Genomic DNA, 17,179 nt, shown 5'->3' with positions numbered 1-17,179 from the left:
CAGTAACATTGTTTTCTCGATTTTATTTGTCAATATAAAAATACTCAAATATTTACAACAAATAAATACGCGGGGACACAATAAGTTACACTGTTAGGAGCCCTCCTCCTAGGGCTGGGAGAGGATATGCAATATCCACAGCATGCCCACCCTCTCTCCTCCCTCCCCCTCCCCCCACACAACCTTTCCCAGCCCCATAAGGGAGGACATGTATAAAATACCACTGAACCCCAGGGCCAAGTGGGAGGCCCCTCCCACCCTTGCCCCAAACACACAGGAGAATCCATCTCCCTCCCCCCACCCTGAAAACATTCACAGCCCTAGGAGCAGGACCAGGCCCACCCCAGAGCCCTGGACCCCCCAAAAGGAGCACAGCACCCTGCCCAGCCCACCCCCATATGTACATCGCTGCCCCACACTGGGACAGGTGGGGGTAGGAGAGGCAAAGTGATACAACCCCTTCCCCTTCATAGCTCCAATGACTCACCAGGAGGACCCCCAGGCCAAGGGAAGACTTGACAGAAAAAGGAAGACTATCACACACACACATACAGGCACACACACAGAAACAGAAAGACTATGTCACGCACACACACACATGCACACACCCACATACACGTACATATAGATACAAACACACCCACATCTCCAACTTCTGCCTTGAAAAGTTTTGGCTGCTGGGGTCCCATGTGTCCGTGATTCACAGCCCCTCACAGAGAGGAGGAAGATGCCTTCTGCGAGGCTGGTGCCCTGGTGAGCCACACCAAGTGGCAGTGCCCGTGCTGAGCAGAGCAGGTCCTCATGGCCGGACGGGTGCTGGGCAGGGTCTGTCCCAGGCCGAGCAGGTGCCCGCGCCATGTCCCTGAGGTAGCTGATGCCTGTGCAAAAGTAGGAGCTGCACCTCCCACGCTGCCCCTGTGAAGCGGTGGGGGCCCCTCATACCGAGGACTCCTCAGGATTGGAGTCCGGCAGCGGCTGGCGCTGCTGCAGCTTGCGCCTCAGTTCATCAGCGAGCTCTGGCAGCGGGTGCCCAAGCCCGCCGCGGTCCTCCCCTCCCAGCTGTAAGCGGACGTAGCCATTGGCATTTGAGTTCCGCCCGCCCCCCAGGTGAAGCCGGGTCGGAGAAGGCAGGGGCTGGCCGGGGATGCCTGGAGGTGGAGAAGGGGGCCCGCCCCCGGGCTGGCACCGAGCGTGTCCAGGCACAATCTTGAGGGAGCCGTCCGAGTAGTAGTAGCCAACAGGATCCCAGAGTTTCTCATCGGCCTCGGGGCCAGGCCTGAACGGGGGGCTGGTAGGCTCCTTGGGCAGCTCCAGAGGGTACACCAGGGTCCTCTCCGCCGCCTTGGCACCTTTTTCCAGTTCCTCCCGCAGCCGCCGGCGCAGGGACAAAACAAGCAGCAGCAGCACCAGGCACACGGCCCCCAGGGCCACCACAGCCAGCCACACCAGCCCCAGGTTTTCCAAGGGTGCCCGGGCCTCCAGGGTCACCGATGGACCCGCCACCACAGCCACCAGGTAGCCTTCAGCAGCCAGCCGCGCCCCCTGCTCCTCTGAAAAGCAGTGGTAGGCCCCGGCGTGGCGGGGCTGGGCGGCCATCACAACCAGAGCCTGTAGGCGGGCATCATAGAGGAAGGAGCCGGGCTGTTCGGCAGGCAGGTCCCGGCCCCCAAAAGTCCAGCGGGCATGGGCCAAATTGGAAGAGAGGCGGCAGGGCAGCACCAGGTCTGTGCCTGCCACCACGGTGATGTTTTTGGGTGTGAGCCTGACTGCAGCAGTAGAGAAAGAGAAAGCAGAGTTAGCACAGGAAACTCAGGGCCACGGGGAGATGCAGACATTCCAGCTCTGGCCTAGGGCCCATCCTACTGGGAGAGGGACAGAAAAGACAGCTCACCTTTCTTATTGCCACGGAGGTTACAAATGCCTGAGGTGTCTGAGACTGTCACGTGCTGGATCAGCAAGGACCTGGTGGGGGAAGCAGGGTCTATGGGCATCCTGACTCCATCCACCCTGCCCTTCACCCCTGGTTCCAGCATGTGCAGAGACCCACTCACCCAGAGTGGCCACCCACGGTCACACAGCGGCTGGTGTTGACACTCCAGGCACAGTAGGGGTCCCGAGCGAGGACGCAGTCTGCGCAAGAGCGGTACTTCATGCAGTCAGCCAGGGGCAGCTGAACCAGCTGAGAGCGGGAGCCTGCAAAGAGAAGCTTCTGCAAGAGAAGCGAGGCACAGGACAGTCAGCCAGGCCAGGACATGGCCCAGGGGCAGCTCGGACTGCTACATGAGAGCAAAGGGGCAAAAGGAGCCAAAGCAGGAAGAGGGCAGTGCTGAAGTCTGAGGAGAGAAATCAAAGGACCAGAGAACACGCAGCGGGCTTATTACAAGCCATACACAATCCTAAGCACCTTATAGATGTGACCTTCTTAGATAGGAACAGCAGAACCATGAGGCTGAGGAATATAATCACACACACGCACACACACACACGCACACACACTCCAGTACAGTATAAATAGTTCAGGAAGTGTGTTTTCCGCTAGGCCCGTCAGCCTTCACAATAGCACGAGCATAGCATAAGGTGTTTTCCTCTCTTTGAATGGTGACTGCCAATCTGTGTTTCTTCAACTACAGACTTTCTTTTTGCCATTATTCCATGTTCTGGAGAACAATTTGAGCCATGATAGTTGGTCAAAGGCAAGCACATGAAAGTTCAGGGGTGTCACAAACAGACCAGAAGGGGAGGGTAGCACTTTGGGGAAATGGTGAACGGGTTGGGACTGGAGGGCAACTGGCAGCCAGTAGGTAGCATCATGAGCACATCATAACAAATGCAGTCCAAGAGGCCCGACCAACAGTGGCACCATCAGAGAAGAGGCTGTATGTAGCAGAGGCACAGCACAACCTCAAGGGGTCCGAAGGAAGCGTGGAAAGCAGCTGCCAAGGCCCGATGCTGGGAACACAGCCCCACGGGGACCTGGCTATATATAACGCCCGCGGAGCACAGATTCCGTGAGCACTTGTTTCCTGGAACTCGCCCAAGCTAAGCGAGGTGTGCTCGAGTGCCTCCCCACCCCTGTACTGGCCAAGCAAAGGACTAGGGAAGGTGTAGGGACAGGTGGGTGGGGCCTGATTACTACCTTGCTCCGGGATAGGACCAAGCTTTCCACAGGCTCCTGGTCAAACACCTGTAGCTCCTCGATCAGGTGGACCCAGGGCCCCAGGCTCACAGCCTTAAGCAGCCAGCCGTCTCCTGTGGGGGTTGAGGGAGGACAGGCATAAATGAAAGGACACGGGGCCCCTGGGGCATCTCCAGATCTCCTTGCCGCAGACACACAGGCCTTCTTCCAGCCTCCAGTAGCCATGCCCACATAGCCACGTGCCTACCTGTGCCAATGAACAGCACTGTATAGGTGGCTCCATCAAGTCCTGTAACCCGGTCAGCCACCAGGTGGGTGAAGTTGGTGTCCTTCTTCACAAGCAAGGGCCGGCCCCACCGAGGCCCTACTTGCTCCTCCATCAGTGGGTGCTTCTTGATGAAGTTGAGGGTGTTATCAGGCAGCTCTAGAGAACTGGTATAGCCATGGCGTCGGTGCCAGTTGTTGATGCACTGGGGAGGGGTGAAGGCGGGAGAGCTGTCACCATGTGGGAATGGTACTGCGGCTGAGGGCAGGAGCCCATCCCTGCTCTGGAGGACTCACCGAGCCTGGCCGTGGGCTGGGTACTGGGTCAGTATAGCGGCCCCACTTCTGGGCTTGCTCACGGTACTCCTTGTAGGGACCCTCAAATACCCTCTGGATCTCTTCCAACTGGTACTCGCAGACTGCTGACAGGTCCACATCGCCCCTGTGAGGACAAGGGAGGGACCCCGAGTCAGGCGTGGTGCCCACTTTACTCCAGCTCATGGCAAGTACCGGGAAGACAGGGACCAGCACAAAGCAGTCGTGGGCGTGTGCAATGTTGTTGTCAGCTTTAATATACCACTGGGGGCAGGGCACTGTGCATCTCCCCCAGGGAGGCTTTGAAAAGGGGCAGATGCCCAACATCTTCCTTGGCTTCCGGTCAACTGACCACTTGGACTTCACCCAGAAGACTGTACCCACAGATCCCTTCCTCCCACCCCTAAGGATTCCTGGCCAACTCACCATCGTGCACGAAAAACCCCAAAGAAGGTGGTGTTGTGCCAAGAGGCATCCTGCAGGGTGTGCAGTGCCTGCAGTTGGTTGAAGTAGAGCTGCCAGTCGGGGGCAGAGCACACCAGCCTCGCCTTCAGGAACGTGGTCCACTTCCTCTGCAGGGTCCGTGCACCCCCCATGTCGCCCTGGCAGATGGCAAGGGGACACTGCCAGTCAGTCCTGCCAAGCCGGCAGGGCTCCCAGGGCTCACCACTGCAGGACTCCGTACCTTGCAGACTCGGGCTACCCGAGCCACCACCTGTTCCGCATAGCAATCATACTCCACTGCCCGCTCACTGAAGAAGAAGTAGACCTTGTCATCGTCCCCTGTGAAGCTGCCCACACTCTCTGGTATGTAGGCAGAGCCTACAAAATGAGGTTCTACAGGAAAGAGAGAAGGGTTAGCGGGGGAGGGGGTCCTGGGACCCTTGCAGGGCCCCCCACCCATGGCTCCCCCTGTCCGCACACCAGCTCCTCCAGGCTCACCATTGAGCCAGAAGGCCAGGTATTCTGTCTTCATGGAGTGGTGAGGGCCCATGTTGCGCAGGATAACAGGCTCTGTACCTAGGAAGTTGTTGAGCGTGGCCGAGTACAGCTCGCCATCTGTGGGAGACAGATGATCAGGTAGACCAGAAGTGACGTGAAGACACATTCGGGACACACAGCCCCAAAGCGAGAACAAGTTCTGGGGGACTCCCCAGCCTGCAGCAGGGACAGCCACTCACCCACAAGGAGACCAGTGTGACCCTTGGCTGGGTCATAGGGACATTTCCCCTTCCCATCCTCAAACTCTCCACGCTCCAAAGTGAAGGTAAGCATGTCCTAGGGGTAGGGAAGAGACGAGGAGGAGGAGATGCAGAAGTGCCCAGGAGGGAGTCCAGAGAAGGGCAAGGAAGGGGACTGAAAGGAGAAAACAGCACTCACGATGTAGGTGCATTTGGGCTGGAAGGCGTAGGTACCACAGACGTACAGGTGGGATGTGTTGTAGGGCTGCAGGAAGCGGATAAAGTTGAAACACTCCGTCTGGGGAGAGAAAAGCATCCAGTTAAAGTATGAGGACCTGGCACTTGGCACACAAAAACCAAGAATGGGTCTGGGACCAAGGGAGAGGGTGGGGGTGGGGTAGTCAGCATGCGCCGCGAGGCCTGGCCGGTATCAGGGGCTCTGGCTTTCCTGGTGGTATCCTGAGCACTCACCTGGTTACTCTTCCCTTTCTGGATACACTCGGCCTTCTTCTCAGCTGGTGCCTCCCACGAGATCTAGGAAGAGGAGGGGGCACATCAACATCCCAGGTACACACTGAGCATGTGCCACAAGCATGGCCTGTGGCAGCCACATGGGGACACCAAGTGAGGACACACAGACCCCATTCTTTGGGACAGAAGAAGAGGACAGAAGCCCCAACCCGTCCCAAAGCTGCAGGTGGGGGAAAGCAGCATGCCCACTCTGCCAGGAGGGTGGACCTGGACACTGAGCAAGATTTCCACAGGGGAGAACAGCATAGGGGCAGCAGGGTTGAGGGGACAGCTTGATCAAGCAAAGCCCCTTTGGGCCCTGCCACTCTCATCACTCCTGTGTGCCTCCCGCTCCCAACCACCCCCATCTTCCCCCCCCTCCCCCGCCCCCCGCCTCTCACCGCTCCTTGCAGCTCCAGCGCCTCCACACTGAAGGCAAACAGGGCCTCCCGGGCCCCCACATACAGAAGTCCTGTCTGCTCAGTCAGGGTCAATGTCAGGAAGTCCTGGATGCCCGTTTGGGAGAACCGTCGCACTACTGTGGCCAACTCTGCAGGGACAAGGGGGTAGTGAGCAGGGTGGTGAATGCGAAGGCCTTCCTGGAGCTCCAGGCATCCCCCTCCCCCCAGAATTAGCCTTCCTCTCTACAGTGGTCTCCTGGGCCCAATCACCCCTGTTCCCACACTACAGCCAGCACCCCACAAGCAGATCCCAGCCAAGCACCCTGACTGGCAATAAAGGGCCTTCTTTAATAGCCTTTTGGCTCTAACAGCTCCACCCAAGCCTCCCTGGCCTTTCCCAGCCTGGGAGGAGCAAATCTGGGCTGGTAAGGAGGAAGGAAAGATATCTCAGCCACAGCTTCCGGCCAGAGGAAGCCATCAGACTGATGGCCCTCACTCTCAGGGTCAGCAGCACCTCTGGCTGCTGAGCTGGGCTCTTCCCTCTCCCAGCTTCCTCTGCTACTGCTTCCTTTTTCACTGCCTGCTACCCACATCAGGGTCTGGCGAGGCCCTGGCCCCTGATTCAGTAGAGCAGTAGGTACAGAAGTTGTAATCACTCCTTGCCTTTGGAAACTCTTCACTCCAGCAGGACCTAAATCCAGGCTGCCAGAAATACGAGAGCAACTGGCTGCTGGGACAAACAGGGATGACAGGAAGACTTAGTTGGGGCTAGGAGGTCAAGCCAGGGTGGTCAAGGGAAACCAGAAGCTGGGGACCACAGACAGAAACTGAAGCCTTGGGGCTGAGAAGCCTCATTGTCATTCACCATGCAAAGTACTACAATATTAATATAGTCACAGGATTCCTACATCAACCCCCAAAATAGCTGCTGACCTGTCTTCAGGGTCCCCCTAAACCAGTCTTAGTCTTTTGAGCCAGACACAGGCTGTCAAGGGAGGGCTTCATTAGCACCCGAGTGGAGCCTGTGGGAGGTGAGCTCATCCCAGGTCCCCAGAGCACAGTGATGATACAAACACCTGACATCATCTCCTACTACAGGTGTGTGTGCTCAAAGGACTGTCAAGTCTGCTGTCCCCCCCATGAGCACATGCATAAACACATCCAGGGCCACCAGAGGGCACAAGTGTCAGGGCAGCAGAGGGGGTCTATTAGGGTTGATAAGGGGGCTCCTGGGGGCAGAGAGCTAGAAAGACTTTGGGGAAGGGGGTGACACTCTTTGCTTTATGCCTGTCCTGGCTCAGTTTTGTCTCTGTGGGCTCTCAGTGTAAGCGCTAGTTCCAGAAGTAAGGCATGGAAGAGTGATAGAGAATGGTTTCTCTTCTTGCATAACAGGACCAGACAGGTCCTGTCTGAAGGAGAGATATCCCAGGACTCCCAGTTCTGGGTCCCTGGGGTCACTCACTCACATTTCTTAGAAAGCTGTGTCCGATACATTGGTAGGTTTTGAGCCCAATAACAGAATAAAGCTGGCATGATCTAGAAGCAATTGCTCTTCTCCCCCGAGTAGTCCCTCCTGGCCTTCCTCCTCAGGACTTTAGGCACTCACCCCCAGAAGATACCGTCTTCCGGGGCACCAGGTTCCACCACACCTCAGCCCCAATGCCCAGGCCCCACAGCCCCACTGCCAGCAGCCAGACAGCCCAGTGTGGGGCCATGGCAAACGCCCCGGCTCTAAGCTCCAGGCCAGCTGCCCTGCTGGGGGAAAAGAAAGGGTCAGAATCATAGCCAGAGAAAACAGACCGGAAGGGGGCCCACACAAGCCCAAGCCGGGAGGCAGTGACAGGCTTTCCCAGGAGGCCCCTGGATTCCCCACTTGCCCAGTCCTTGGAGCAAAGACCTAGTCCCCTCCCACACCTGGGTCCAGCCCCCACAGGTTTGGAAGGAGCTGGGGTCCCCCAGAGGGGAGGAGAGGAGCTGAATCAGCTGGAGGAGTGGACACTCCAAGAAGCCTTCTCTAGCCTCCAGGCTCTCACCCACTCCCTCTCAACAGGAAGTTGTTTGAGAAAATAAAAAGGGGGCCCCCCTCCCCCACACTCAGGCCTGACAGATTTGAGGATTTCTTAAAATAACCTCTGGAAGCAGAACCTGCCCCCACTGGGGCTCCAGCCAACCCCAAGATGTACTTCTGGCACGCAAACCCCTTGGCAGGGTGAAGGGGCACAGGGTGGGTGGGCGGTGGCAGAAGCCCCCCAAGGAGGGAGACTTAATGCAGCAGGCGTGAGGGGGTCCCGGCCCCAGCCTCTCCCCTCCCCCAGCGCAGACAATAGCCAGGCAGAGCCCCAAACACCGGTTCCACATCAGCACGGCCGAAGTGGGGCCGGGAGCCGAAGGGGCCCAGCTTCCCGAGGCCCCTTTGTTGCCCAAGAAGGGAGGCAGGAAGTGGGTGGGATGGGCGTGGAAATGACCCGGGCCTCATCCTGTTCCTCGCACAGCCTCCTAAGAGACACTAACCCTCGGGCTGAGAGATGGCGGGACAACAGAGCCGGCTCCAGTCTAATCAGGGATCTCCCCACGACGCTCTCAGGCGGGGGCGGGGGGAGACGAGGGGTGGGTGGGGAGCGCGAGAGGGGTTCCTCTTCGACCGCGGGGGACGCCCGGTGCAGGACAGGCGCCTGCTGCGCTCCCCCAGGATCTGACAAACCTTCCCAACTCAGGGATTGCGCCCCCGGGACCCCAGCCTGGGCAAGCCATCTGGATTAATTTCTACTGCCCCAGCCCTCCAGTGCCAGGTACAGAGACACAGAATCTGGGGACCTGCTCACCCCAAAACAAAGGGTACCCAAGACCTCGTCCTTGATCACCGTCACCGCCGCCCCCCCCCCCCCCGGATTCTCCCCTCCCCCAGCTCCCGGGATTTGAACGCAAACAAAGCGGCGGCGCTGGGAGCGTGGCGAGCCCGGCCTGCGGACGCCCCCTGTCGGCCCAGTATCCCGGCACTGGAAGGGCGGGGGGCTGGGGATACGTTCACCCCTCCCTCCTCCGTCCCCCCAACACACCCCCAGCCTTCCCTCTGACCCTCACCCTAGGCCAGGGCCAGACCCCGCGGCGCGCTCGGAGAATCGCCAGCACACTGGTTCCCCCACCCCCAGCTCTTCCCAGGGCGGGGAAGCAGGGGCACGGCTGGGTGGGGGCTGGAGGAGCGCGGGGCCCAGGCGGTGCGCCCCCCACACTCGCCCACCCGGACCACGGGTGGCACGAACAGGGCTTCCGCGGCTGCAGGGTGAGCGCTCCTGCCGGGGACTGTGCGGCCCGGCTCGGGTCGGGAGCTTGGCTTTCCAGGACAACCCGCCTCCTCAGCCTGAGCAGGCGGGCGGGCGGGGGGCCGCGGCAGGGAAATCCGATCCCACAACATCGGCCTCAGTCCAAGCCCGCCCCAAACTTTCCGTCGGGGGTGGGGGAGCAGGGGGCAGCTCGGGGGCCTGGAGAGGATCCTGGCTGCCGACCTGACAGCAAGGGGGACCCCCGGTCCCATCAGCCCCACTCCCCCTGACCAGTCTGCGCCTCCGGACGCTATGGCTGCGGGCACTGCTCGCCCGGCTCCCGAGCCCCCGCCTGGCAGCCCGCGAGGGGCGCAGGAAGGATCTCGGACGGACAGCTGTCCCCGCTGCTACCCCTCCCTGCGCCCCCAGACTCAGTCCCTCGCGCGTGCGGCAGCCCCTGACCGAGTCGGGGGACAAAGCGGCGGCCCCGGAGCCCTGGCGCTCCCGCCCCGCGCTACCCTGGCCTCACTCACCTCTTCTTCGCGGCTTGAATCCCTGGGCGCCGCCCTCGCGTTGGGCTTGGATCACGGTCCGCCCCTACCCGCGCGCCACCGCCCGCCTGCGCGCGCCCGCCCTCCCTCCTCCGCTGTCCCCTCTGCCACCGCCCCTCGGTCCCGGCTCGGCTCGGCGCCCCTGGGCTCGGGCTCCCCGCGCCACCGCGCCGGGCGCCGGCTCTTTCTCCAGAGCTGCCGCGGCTCTCCGCCCCCTCCCCCCTGACGTCAGGCGGGGTGGGAGGGGGTCGAGCGGAGGCCGGGGGCGGGACGCGAAGGCCTGCCCCGGAGGGGGCTGAGACCCGCCGCGACCCGCCGGTCTCCCACCTCCCTTCCCGCGGGCTCCGACCCCCGACCCTCCCCGCGCCCTGCCGCCCCGCGCCTCGAAGTCCCGGACTGCGCCACCGCGCCGGGAGGTGGGGCAGAGGAGGGACTCCGGGCATTGCCTTAGGGGGATCAGACTCACCCGGTCTTTCTGAAGTGTCCCCTAAGGCCAACTGCGAACTGGGCGACCGGAGTCAGGAATGGGGTTGAGGGGCTCCCCACGCTGCAGTTACAGGAACGAACGCAAGCCACCTCGGAGCGAGTATCCGAGGGAGGGGTGCAGGAGAAACCGAGGCTCCTCTTCGGGGCGGACCTAAGTGGTCTCTCTTTTGCCCCCCAGTTCTACTTCGTTTCTTGGCCCCAACGCCCACTGGCCCCCGCAGTCAGACTGGAACGGGTCTTACCAGCCAGGATGACCCACTCATCTCCAGCGAGTCTGCCCCTTGTTTTTCATGCTCCACACAGAGGGGCAGCAGCACCCTTACCCAGCTCCCGGTGAAGACAACCCTCCACTCCTGTTGCACAGAGCCTACCCCCAAGAAATGACTCCTTCTGATGCCACTGGGTGACTGAATAACAAGTGACATGAGCCCTGGTTTTCAGATGAAAGCGGCTGAGGGGAGCCGCGCTGGAGAACGAACCACCACCTTTAGAACAGCCTGCCTCTGCCCACAGTGGCTCCTAGAAGTCACTTGTAGCTCTGGCCTCCGTGCTGGGGTGGACCTTGCCAGCTGGTTCTCAGACCTTGTCAGCTGGGCAGGTGGACAAACTCCAGGGAGGCCGGCCCACCGGCACCCAGACACAGATGCCTTGCCTCCTCTTGGCTAAGGGCAAATGACAGAGGTAGAGTCTGGAGCCCCGAGGCTCTGGTGGTAACTTTAAGCGGGTGCAGTCCTGGAGGGGAGGAACACTAGGGCCCCGTCAGCAGATCTGGATTATAAATCAGTCCCGACAGGAGCTTTTGTTCTGAGTTAAAACTTGGCATCTGAAAGTGGAGACCAGAAGAGTAGTGGAGATAATTGGGAAAAGCAGCCCAGTTTGGATTCAGTAACAATCGGGTCTTTGCTGGTACACATAAAGGCCCCTTCTCCCGCACTGGCCAAAGCCACATTTCGCAGCTCCTTTCCACCAGAAAAAAAGCTGTGATCTTGGAGATGGCTGAAGATAGAGGGCAAGCCAGTTAACAATTAGCATGGGGTGGGCAGGGAAGGCGCTGTGCTTCAGCTGGCAGGGAGGAAGGTGTGTAAGACTCATCCAGGTTAGACCCTGGGTCTATTTGTAAGTGGAAGTAAACTGATATGCAAATGCACCTTACATTTGTTCTGTGCTTTAGACTTTGCAATCTGCCTTCACATACATTTCCTCACATCATCCTCATGGCCACTCTTTAAAAGGTAGGTATTGTTTCTCCGATTGTATAGATAAAAGGAGTCTTAGAAGGGTTAAGCAACCTGCTTAAAGTCACGTTGATAATTAGCAAGGTCAGAATGTCAAATCAGGTCTCGGGATTCCCAATTCTGTCTTTCCACCAAGTCAGAGTGTATCCAGACAACTTTTAAGCCCCAGTGTATTCCCTGCTGTTTTTCTTCACCCCCACCAGGCAGAGACTTGAGCTCCTGGCTCCACCTGCAAAATGGCCCCAGTGGAAAGTTTCAAAAGGTGGTTTGGTTTCACTGGCAGGGACAGTCTTCTGTGCCTTATGGCAGGCTTTTCTGTTCCTGCTAACAGACTCTGGGAGCCTTTCCCTCCCAAATGCTCCTCAAAGATAAAGCTGCAGCTCCCCCGCTCCCCTCTTCTACCTTCACTCATTTCCTGCTGTGTTCTGTTCATTTCCAGCACTAGCCTTTTCTGTGGGTGGGTGGGCAGAGGATAAAGTTTCCTGCATGACTACTTGCTCATGATTCATACTTATTAATAAAAGCACAACTGGTCAAAAATGAGGATTCCTGGGTTTTAAATTAAGAAAAAAAAAATACACTAAAAAAAAAAAGAAAAAGAAAAGGCTCCCGTACCTATCCTGTCTCCCTAGGGCCTGTCTAGCATATTCTTTTTAAGGAACCCACCCACCCTTCAGGCCTTGGCCTTGACAGACCCTCCTGCTCACCTGCCTTTGGCCAAGTCAAGAAAAGGCACAGATATGCTAAATGCCTTCTGAGGTTCTCTAAGGACCCACTGGCAGCTCGGCGCAGGCCAGTCCCTACAGATGGGCCCTGGAAGCTTTTTTTTTTTTAAGTTTTTTTTTTTTTTTTAATTTATTTTGAGAGAGCACAAGCAAGGGAGGGACAGAGAGAGAGGGGGGAGAGAGAATCCCAAGCAGGCTCCGCACTGCCAGCACAGAGTCCAACCTGGGGCTTGAACCCATGAACTGTGAGATCATGACTTGATCTAAAGTCAGGCACTTAACTGACTGAACCACCCAGGCGCCCCGGGCCCAGGAGTCTTATCTGAACAGCAAGCCCCCTCTTTTTCCTCCACATGTTGGTCATGTGCCATGGTGTCCCTCATTTGGGTTCTTTACCCCTAGCTCTCATGAGGCAGTTTTTGGATGGGGGAATGGAGCCCAGGGTTCACCCTGGGGTTCTTCAGTCAGCACTGCCTGGCCAAGTTCCAATGGATCTAGGAACTGTTGTCATCCCGCAGAGGGGGAAATGAGAAAGCCTGGGTGAGCTACCCTTTGGGGATCTTTCTGAGGGCTTGGGGACTGAGGTGAGTGGGGACATAGGAAAAGGACTTCCTCTTTCTACTTCCTCCTAAAGGAGAGTTATCAAAGCTGTCCACCTGGGAAGCCTTTCCCTTCCCAGCCCCTCCCTGCCACCATCACCAAGAGGAAGCAGGAAAACATCCGTCATCACAGCCCCGGATGCTGCTTTTCCAGTGGCTTCAATCAGGATATCCCTCAGCCTTTTCCCAGGGGCTTAGAGATCTGGAAAGGGCAAGCGGTGAAGTTGCCAGCACCACTGTGGAATTCTTGGCCTAGAGGAGATTGAGTCTCTAACTGGTCCCGGGCCCGTTTGAGAAGATGTGGTCAGCTCCCAGCCAGTTCCAGAGAGGGCCCGTTACATGTCCCAGGGAATACCGGACGCCCTTGGGTGATCTCGAAGTGCACCCCTCTGCTCAGGTTACAGCTAGGTCTCTGGAGGAACTGAGTACTCACCAACACCTCCTTTCTCCTTGGTATCTATTTCCCTCTTGGGGATGAGTGTGTTTGGGGAGCAGGGGAGGAGGGGTCAGTGCACAAGAATCAGGATTGGGGGAAGGGCTCCAGATGTCTATGCTGATGGACAGCACCATCTCTTTCTCATAGCCACATAGAGGCGGCTTCAAGAACTGGAAACTCCCCTGTTCAGCCTCTCGGGCCTCTCTACTCCCTCTCTGCCCTTGGCAGTGAGAACAAAGAGGGGAAATTTCAAAGGTGATTTCCAGGTTTCCAGAGCAAACTGAAGAGCTGAGGATTAACTGTCAGGATGTGCAGTGTCAGAAGCAGGGGCAGCCCTGAGGGAGGTGAAGGAGGTTGGCTCACCAGAGCCTTTGCTCTTTTATCAGAGGATCTCAGGCCTACCTGATGCCGCTGGGGCCTCAGTGGTGCTCCGGCCAGGAGGGCCTGTGATGCGGCCAGGAACAGAAACCAGAACTCTGAGTCGAGTCACCCTGGGCATCCAAGTCACCCTGGCCAAGGACTTCTTCCACCTCTCACCTGGCAAAGGGAACATGGCAGGGAGATGACCCAGAACTCTGCCCTCTGAATTATAGATGCCCCCAGCTCCCAGCATTCTGGGCACCCAGCAAGGGAGGCAGCCATGTCTAAAACAGGCCCAGGAAGTGATGGGCTACCCTTTAGGTCTGCAAATTGAGCCACTTGGCCTGAAGGTCCTTTATTTTGAGGGGGGTCTCTCTCCTGGTTAGCCTGACTTACCCTGACCCCTGTGGCATGAAAGATCAAAGGAGAGGGGCACATAAACAGAGAAAGTCGTAAGCACCAGCCATGGTGAAGCTCCACCGGCAGACACTCGGGTTGAGCTGAGGCGTAGGCACAGGCCATCCTCTACTACTTCCACCTTTCATGGATGGCCCTTGCAACACCCCCTTCCAACCGAGAGTCAGGAGGAGCCTGAGACAGAGAATGGGGATACCCAGGGCCTTCCCGGCAGTGGGGGCGGGGCACAGGGCCCACTTACTTCTCAAGGGGGGGCAGGTCAAAGACAGCCAGCACTTCACTAACAATCAAGGCCCACAAAACTGATCTTGGGTAAAGCTGAGGGAAAGCAATAGCAGTATCCAGAGCTGTCTTTTGGCTCTGCCACCAACCCCCCCCCTGCCCCGCTAGCCCCCCACCCCGACTTCTAAGTCTGGGGAGTTGATTCCAGAACTCAACAATAAACTGAATTAAGAGTAATTACAACCCTGACCCACCATTTCACTCTGTGTATCCTCCCCAGCAGGGTGGGGGTGGGGTAGTCCCAGACTGGGTCCAAAAATTGTTCCCCATTCCTGCTCCCTGGGTTTCTGACACCTCTTGGGGCCATAGGAATAACTGCTCCTCCCTCAGGATTTACAAACAGCCCTCTGGGGCAGGGGGCAGGGCCTAGGAAGACCCAGTCACATGACTGTCCGAGGTGGGAACTCAGCACAGCAAATCAGAGATGTCAGGAAACTGGACACTGGGCAAGAGCCCTCAGGATAGGGACTGAAGGAAATCTTTTAAACCACCGACGCTGAAATAAGACTTTAGTGTGCACAAAGAAAGCTCACATTAGTGACGGAGAGAGGAAGGAGGGTGGGAGGGCCCAGGAGGCCCTGGGAAACCGGAGTGTGGAGACAAAGGCCTTGGGGCATAGGAGATGGCTGGGAGGGAAGGAGAGCGGAGGGGTGGGCCAGGCAGGGAGAGGCCATATCCGTTGCCTGGTGGGGGTCAGGGGCCGTGTGGAGGCAGGCTCTTGCTTCACCACACTGGTCCTCCTCTCGCCTCTGTTGTTCTTAGCTTCCTCCTGTTCCCTGAGCCCTGTTCGCTTCCTGCCAGAGCCAAGAGCCTAGGGCCGGCCCTGCCCTGCTCCTTTAGTCTTTCCAGGGGCTGAAGTACTGGGCCTGTGGCAAGGAGAAAAACAGAGTGTGATGGCCCTGGCCCAGGTGGTACCCACCGTCTTGATGCTGCTCCGACTCTTCAGCAGCAACATTCACTGCAGGCTCCTCGTGTCACGTGCTGAACTACAAAAGTCCTGTGGCTCCCAGTCCAGGGGAGAACACGGCGGGTCAACAGGCCACTTGACCACAGCACATGAGTGCTCTGTCTGGGTTCCCTCTACTCCTGGCTCGAAGGCCCAGGGCAGTGTGAAAGGAAAGTGGGGCTGGCCTCTTGACTTTGCCAGGCCACGAATCACTTCTTCTTTTCATGACAAACATGCTTTTCCCCACCAGAGACTAGTGTGATCCAGTTGCTTGGGGATTGAGGGTGAGGTTTGCTCTCCAGCTTTCTCAGAGACTTGTGAAATCTGAGACCCAAGCCACAGCCTGTGGCCAATGTGTCAGACCCAAGTCAGAGGTTACAGGAGGAAGGACAAACAGAGAAGTCAGAGCACAGGCAAGTTGGGAGCCCAGGAGCATTGGGAGGATGGGTGGAGAGATTCTCACCAGACCCAGCCTGTCTCCATCAAGGGCTGGGGGCTAGGGGAGGGAAGAGTTCCTGAGCCAGCCGGTGCTGCCTGTCAGAGGGACAGAGGCCAGAAGAGAGGCTGCCAGAGCAGGGGTTGGGCTGTGCTTAAGTCTGCAGGCTCAGGAGTCAGGCTGGATCTGTGCCTTGGTTCTGACATTTACACGCTGCCTGCTGCCTGTGTGATGGGGCAAGCTATTTAACCTCTCAGTGACTCTGGTTAGCTTGCTCATCTGTAAAATGGGATCATAACAATACCTGTCTCATGGGGTTATCTGGATTCATAGAGAAAAGAGTCTTAGTTCAGTAAGTAGTACCTATGACTATTATTACCTAGAGAACTTGAGAAAATCAGGGGTGTGGAGGTTGTTGCTACAGAAATTGGAGAGACCAGGGCAGACTGAGAGGGTCCCTTTCAGCAGAGTAGGAGGCCAGCCTCAGGCCTGCAGAACAAGTGGGAAGAGGGTAGACAGTTGGGTCCTCTGGTGCCCCTTCCTGGCCCTGCTCACTGCTACTCCTGGCCCAGGCTCTACCCTCTTTAGGATGAAGTTTTTCTTTGCTTTTGCCCAGGAATTGGGCTCTCTGTTTCTCCCTCACTATACCCCCACACTGGGCATTTGATCCTTTTTTTTTAGGTTTATTTATTTCTTTTGAGAGAAAGAGTGCACACACACACACACACACACACACACACACGCGCACACACACACGTGGGGAATGGCAGAGAGAGAGGGCGGGGAGAGAGAACCCCAAGCAGGCTCCTCCTCAATGTCAGCTCAGAGTCTGCCTCAGGGCTCAGAACCAAGGAGATCTGACCTGAGCCGAAATCAAGAGTCCCCATGCTTAACTGCTAAACCGACTGAGCCACCCAGGCGCCCCAGGGCATTTGATTCCTGATAAGAAAGATGTAGGTCCTCCAAGGCAGCTCCACACCCCATGCTGCCTTCTCCACCCATCTGCCAGTCAGGAGCTCAGGAGTTGCAGTGGGGGTTGGCATGCTGCTGGCTCTGGGCAGCCCACCTGACCACTTCCTTCCCCTCCTAAGCGGGGGGGGGGCTTGAGGGGGCACCACCTGGGGTTGGCAGTGAGCCAGGAGTTCCTGCCAGCGGACGTAGGTCTGGGCCGCCAGGTCCTTGAGTCTGGTCCGGTGCATGGCGTGGGGGCTCTCCCGGATATGGGTGTTGATGTGGCGGTCCAACTGCATGCACAGCAGCTGCAGCTCTCCCTGCAGGGGTGGGGTGTTCATGGGGGTGGGTGTGGCATGGGCCAGGCCCATCCGTAGTAGGGAAGGAGGGAGAATGAAGTCAGAGAAAGGGAGGGATAGATTTTTTTTTTTAATATATGTTTTATGTTTATTTACTTATTTTTGAGAGGAAGAGAGAGTAGAGGGAGGAGCAGAGAGAGAAAAAGAATCCTAAGCAGGCTTCCATGCTCAGTGAGGAGCCTGATGCGGGGCTTGATCTCATGACCATGAGATCATGACCTGAGCAGATATCAAGAGCCGGATGCCCAACTGACTGAGCCACCTAGACGCTCTGAGAGGGACGAATCTGAATGACTGCCCAGAAGTAGGGTGGGAAAGGGAGGAGAGGA

The 17,179-nt window shown here is 57.8% G+C and overlaps 2 protein-coding genes across 5 annotated transcripts in view; both read right to left on the bottom strand.

Annotated features, from left to right (window-relative positions):
* Nucleotides 1-8: 8 nt before the first annotated feature.
* Nucleotides 9-9,782, bottom strand: SEMA4C (semaphorin 4C). Of its 2 annotated transcripts, none has more exons than XM_043603241.1 (15): nucleotides 9,601-9,782; nucleotides 7,414-7,559; nucleotides 5,808-5,956; nucleotides 5,368-5,430; nucleotides 5,096-5,194; nucleotides 4,897-4,993; nucleotides 4,658-4,774; nucleotides 4,401-4,552; nucleotides 4,142-4,317; nucleotides 3,698-3,842; nucleotides 3,384-3,606; nucleotides 3,137-3,249; nucleotides 2,052-2,209; nucleotides 1,892-1,962; nucleotides 9-1,766 (listed from the first exon to the last, which is right to left on the bottom strand). In XM_043603241.1, the coding sequence occupies exons 2-15, from the start codon at nucleotides 7,520-7,522 to the stop codon at nucleotides 937-939; spliced, it is 2,502 nt and encodes an 833-aa protein (XP_043459176.1). In that variant the 5' UTR covers nucleotides 7,523-7,559; nucleotides 9,601-9,782; the 3' UTR covers nucleotides 9-936. The 2 variants fall into 2 exon arrangements, with proteins under 2 accessions (XP_043459176.1, XP_043459175.1); XM_043603240.1 differs by having other exon boundaries at nucleotides 7,414-7,562; nucleotides 9,601-9,781.
* Nucleotides 9,783-14,653: 4,871 nt separating this feature from the next.
* Nucleotides 14,654-17,179, bottom strand: part of FAM178B (family with sequence similarity 178 member B) — a 114,555-nt gene continuing 112,029 nt past the window's right edge. Inside the window, exons 16-17 of one of the 3 annotated variants that reach the window (XM_043603236.1) lie at nucleotides 16,659-16,811; nucleotides 14,654-15,024 (exon numbers count right to left, since the gene is read on the bottom strand). In XM_043603236.1, the coding sequence (XP_043459171.1) occupies nucleotides 14,995-15,024; nucleotides 16,659-16,811 (183 nt within the window). In that variant the 3' untranslated portion in view covers nucleotides 14,654-14,994. The other 2 variants (XM_043603238.1, XM_043603235.1) reach the window with 2 other exon arrangements.

Source organism: Prionailurus bengalensis, chromosome A3 (assembly GCF_016509475.1).
Source record: "Prionailurus bengalensis isolate Pbe53 chromosome A3, Fcat_Pben_1.1_paternal_pri, whole genome shotgun sequence".
Taxonomy (NCBI): Eukaryota; Metazoa; Chordata; class Mammalia; order Carnivora; family Felidae; genus Prionailurus; species Prionailurus bengalensis.
Note: the sequence above shows the minus strand (reverse complement) of the source record. Positions and strands in the feature narration are given on the sequence as shown.